This window comes from Agrilus planipennis, unplaced genomic scaffold, assembly GCF_000699045.2.
Source record: "Agrilus planipennis isolate EAB-ADULT unplaced genomic scaffold, Apla_2.0 scaffold84, whole genome shotgun sequence".
NCBI classification, from domain to species: Eukaryota; Metazoa; Arthropoda; class Insecta; order Coleoptera; family Buprestidae; genus Agrilus; species Agrilus planipennis.
Genome location: NW_020439025.1, coordinates 1,154,880 through 1,159,426, shown reverse-complemented (window position 1 = coordinate 1,159,426; position 4,547 = coordinate 1,154,880). Strand labels below are relative to the sequence as shown.

The 4,547-nt window shown below is 31.7% G+C and overlaps 1 protein-coding gene across 1 annotated transcript in view; it reads left to right on the top strand.

Annotated features, from left to right (window-relative positions):
* The window catches only part of LOC108734922 (condensin complex subunit 3), a 9,272-nt gene extending 4,761 nt beyond the window's left edge, over positions 1 to 4,511 (top strand). Inside the window, exons 10-17 of the mRNA XM_018466687.2 lie at positions 460 to 750; positions 845 to 962; positions 1,061 to 1,272; positions 1,391 to 1,564; positions 1,678 to 2,314; positions 2,444 to 2,622; positions 3,019 to 3,197; positions 4,350 to 4,511. Of these exons, the coding sequence (XP_018322189.1) occupies positions 460 to 750; positions 845 to 962; positions 1,061 to 1,272; positions 1,391 to 1,564; positions 1,678 to 2,314; positions 2,444 to 2,622; positions 3,019 to 3,197; positions 4,350 to 4,410 (1,851 nt within the window). The 3' untranslated portion in view covers positions 4,411 to 4,511. The remainder of the gene's footprint in view (positions 1 to 459; positions 751 to 844; positions 963 to 1,060; positions 1,273 to 1,390; positions 1,565 to 1,677; positions 2,315 to 2,443; positions 2,623 to 3,018; positions 3,198 to 4,349) is intronic.
* The last annotated feature ends 36 nt before the right edge of the window (positions 4,512 to 4,547 follow it).

Genomic DNA, 4,547 nt, shown 5'->3' with positions numbered 1-4,547 from the left:
CTAGCAAGGAGATCGGGCTGAAACTATAGCTACAAGCTATCCAAGGATGGTACTATAGAATGTCACCTCAAGGTAGGCCTAGTGGCGTCATCTCTTGGTTAGGCCGGAAACTTATCAATCCACCCTCGTACCACCCCAAAAAGTGTAGTGATAGTGTTTTTATTCGAAAATGAGTGCTAAATTGGCCATTTATTTGTATTTTTTAATAAAAATCTGTTTAAAAAGTTACTAAAAATACCAATTGGCTTTGCTACATAATTATCACACAATGAAATTTTGTATTTCTGTAGCTTTTACCTAATATTATTGAAAACATCTTTCTTAATGCTTCACAATGATTTTACTGAGCCAACTCATTGGAAAAGGTGATTATTAAAATATTTCTCTTTTCCATTTTGTTTGTCAAACATCTTTAAAACCTCACTAACAGTTAAATTAATTACGATTGTTTATACACAGCTTATCCATTATCGAGTGATTTCAACGCTTGGAAAAAAAGTGGTTCTCACGTCCATAAGAGTCTTATCTGACTTGGCATTACTTTATGGGGCAAAACTTTTCAAACGTAACAGCTCATTTGAATGTACAAATGGTGATCTTACTGCCAGTAATATTTCCGTTAGGCGGCTTGCGAACAAATCTAGAAGGCTTTACACTATCAACGACACCGAAGAATTAGATTCCTTAGTCAATCGATGTCTTACGCTTGACGAACTTATTGAAAGTCTTTTGGATATGCTGGACGACGACGTAAGTGTTTAAAATTGTTTTTTTAATATAGTTACTACTACTATTACTATTAATATATTATTTATTGTTCTTGTTTGTTGATGTTTAATTACAGCAAGAAGACATTAGATACTGTGCTGGCCAAGGATTGTGTAACCTTTTAAGAATTGGTATAATTAATTCTTCATCAATCATAGCTCGACTTTGTTTGAAATGGTTTAGTCCTGTAACAGGTGGGTTTAAAGAATGAGGAAAGAGAAAAATGATGTTATATTCTTTAAAATTATTATTTGTTATTTAGTTAGTTGATATGTTCTAAATAATCTTTTAGAAAAAACCGATTTGAAACTTCAACAGTTGATTGGGTTTTCTTTGATACGTTACGCTCAAAAAGTAAGAGGTAGCGAGGAGATCTTTGAAGGAGCTGTTATACCGATTCTCTCAAGCATAGCCAACGCACCTTGCACCAGTCCTCTGGTAGACATAGATATAGATAACACCCTACGTTATTTATCTGCATTAATTGGCATTAGAAAATCTACGGTACTTAATTCTTTTTATATTTTAAAAAATTGTGGAATAACATAAACAAACACTTCAGTCTAACAACATTAATAATTCTCATATTAGGAAAAATTATTTTGTCTTTTTTATTGTGAAGTGTATCGTCAATCAGCATCTGAAGTTAGCACGAACCTTATGTCATAAGATTCAGACTCGTCCACAAGATTCCGCTGTTCCTTTTTACACAAAAATGTTGTTGTGTTTGGAACCCACTTTGGAGGACCCTGTTGTTATCCAGGAACTTCTTCAGCAAGTCGATCATCTGCTTAAGGTATTCTTTCATTGTGTACGGTTTTTATTGTCTTGTTTATGCATTTTTTAATTACATTTATTAAATAATTCTCCTATATTCTAGTATATTGTACATTTATTTTTTTATTATAGGAAATACCGGATAAAGCACCTAGCCGATATTTGAAGAAATTTAAGACCTCTTTGACCAATCTAACAAATTCTACAAACAGTTTTAATAATAGAACTGAAACTACCATGCCCTCTGAATGTATACTACCTTCTGTTGCTGAAGAAGTCGAACTCTCGTCACAAGACGAAGATAATAACGAGAATTTGAAATCTGCTTCGGAGAGCGAAAAAACTGAAAGCATAAATGACAAAACGAATCGAAAATCTGTTCGTTTTCAGTTTCACTCTAAATCAAACAATCAAAGGATAGAAGAAAATTTAGAAACACAGGAACCTGAACAGTCAAAGAGGAAAACTCCGAATGACAATGAAATTTGTAATAGCATTCAGGCTTTACACAATGAAGGGAACGACAATGAAGTTGTAGAAGCAGCGACGAAAAAGTCAAAAACTTATCATTTAAAGAAAAAGAATGCAAACGAAAAAAGTCATCGTTTAGAATCCAGTACGGGTAATGGAAAAGAAATTTCAGAAAAGAAAGAAGAAAAGTATGGAAGGATCAACAATCAATATATGACGAGAAGGAATGCTTCATTAACTCGTAAAATGACGGAAGAAAGTGAAAATAGTAATTCAAATAATCGAACACCAAGTTCTGGTAAGTAGAGCTAAAAATTCTATAACCTAATTAATTATGGTAACAAGTAGCAATCTTGTTAAATTATAATCATAATAGTTAATTAACAAACCTTATTTTACTAATTTATTCGCGCTTTTTCCTCATTAGAGAAAATATCGGACGTCAGTTCAAATACAGTGGACAGTACTACGTCGCGTATGTCCGAATTGAATATGAGCAAATCAGTAAAAAGAAAAAAACTAAGGAGTAGAAGATCAAACGACAACAATGATGAAGATAGCACAATGCTAGAAACTATAGTTTATGACGATAATTGCCAATTGGAGGTTAGTTGTTTTTAAGTGACAAGTTTTCTTTATCCAAGAAAAATAAGCAGATTTTCATTTCCGTATAAGGAAAAAATCATGAAAAGAAATGTATTTATATCCTTATAAGGAAAATTCCAAATTGTTAAATTACTGTTAGCCATATTTTATTTTTTCGTTGTTATCTTTACTAGTATATCTATTTTAAAACTATTTTCTTTAAAATCCGATTAGAATTATGCAATAATACCATTGGCATTTAAACTAAAATCTGCATATTATTCTTTAGTAATCTATCGTTTGTATATACTTATGTAGTTACATTAGTTTTGAATATTTTTCAGTTTGAACTTACTGTTTATAAGATATGTTTAATTAAAAATTTGTTTTTATATGTAATTTTTATCCTTGCAAAAGGAAACATTGTTTTCTGATGAGGAATTTACCTCGACGCCTCCTCTGCCGTCAAATAACAAACCGAATGACACAGTCTTTTCCGACGAAGAAGAGTCTGTGTCCACAACAAACACCTACAGTTCGGTCCAGTCCGACGATAGGAGAGCGGTTATTTTAACCGAAACGTCGACTGATTCCGAGTAAGTGATGATTTAATTTTTTTTCACACTAAAATCAAAAAACAGTTTTTGTGTCACAGTACATAAAATTAAAATACAAATGCATATAAAGCATCGGAAAAAACTTCACCAAATAATTTTGCAAAATTCTTTTTTTTTTATTTCTGCTACAAATCCAGAAATGAATACATACCATATGTAATGGAGTTCGTTTTGTAAAAAAGTAAACACATTGTTTCAGTAAAAATATTAAGTTTTACTATTTATTTACTAATCCATGCATTCTTCCACATAAAATAAAATTATTTAGTGAAACTTTTTCCAATTTTATTTGCGTTTTCTCATAATATACTCATAGAATAATGTTTAAATCGTCAGTGTTTTAACGAGAATTCAAACTTGGTAGTTTTTGAAAGTAGTATAGTACAATAACAAATCATTACTGTAGTTGTAAGATCAACGTTTTTTTTTCTGAAGTGAAACTTCTTTAGTATCGCTGAATAATTCGGCAAGCCGCGTTACGGTGAGTGTAGCCATGGTCAAAAATACTGAATATGACAGTCTATACTCTATTTATAAAAGTGGCGAGTGAAGCAATAAAACTGCCCCCCCCCCCATTTGACTAATGTTTCTCAAATGTTTAACGACTATATGAGGGCTATTTGGCGCCTTTACGCGTTCAAGTTAATCGGATGTATTTTCTATTCATATTTTGGTAAGACGCAAGAAAATCCAGCAAATATCTTCTGGAGTACAAGCATAGCATTTGATTTTTTCTTTTTTAATAAAATAACGTTATTTCGGGCCGATGTTCGTCCCTGTCGAAGCACCAGATCAGAAAACATTTTGCCATATAGCACTCACTACACGCATAATGTTTAACTTCATTCTCATTTTCATCCTACTGTAAGTTACGAAAAATATCGAAATTACTGCCATTTTAAGACCTACTGAAAAGTTAAGTCATACTTATTTACTTTAGCAGTGCAAACGGCATGAATCGTCGAAATAAGTCTGAGATTTAGTTTTACGAGACTTCTGCGTTTTGCATCTATAGCCTAATGTTTATACATAAATTTTGTTGATTTCTCTCTTCTCACGTATTTGCTTAAGACGTTTCACTTCCACCCGTGTATATCAGATGAACGCGTTTGTTTTTTAATTCCGTTTTAGGGGTACTGGTAACGGAAGAAGATCAAAGAGGTTAAAGAAGTTTCCGAAAAAAGATACTTAAACTTTTTACAATATTCTTTTGTAGTAATACAATAACATTTATACATATAAAAACTGTAGATATTTTAATGTTGCGCTTAACTATAGATTAAATTAAATGAAACTGGCGCGTCATATATAATTTATAAATTAAAAATA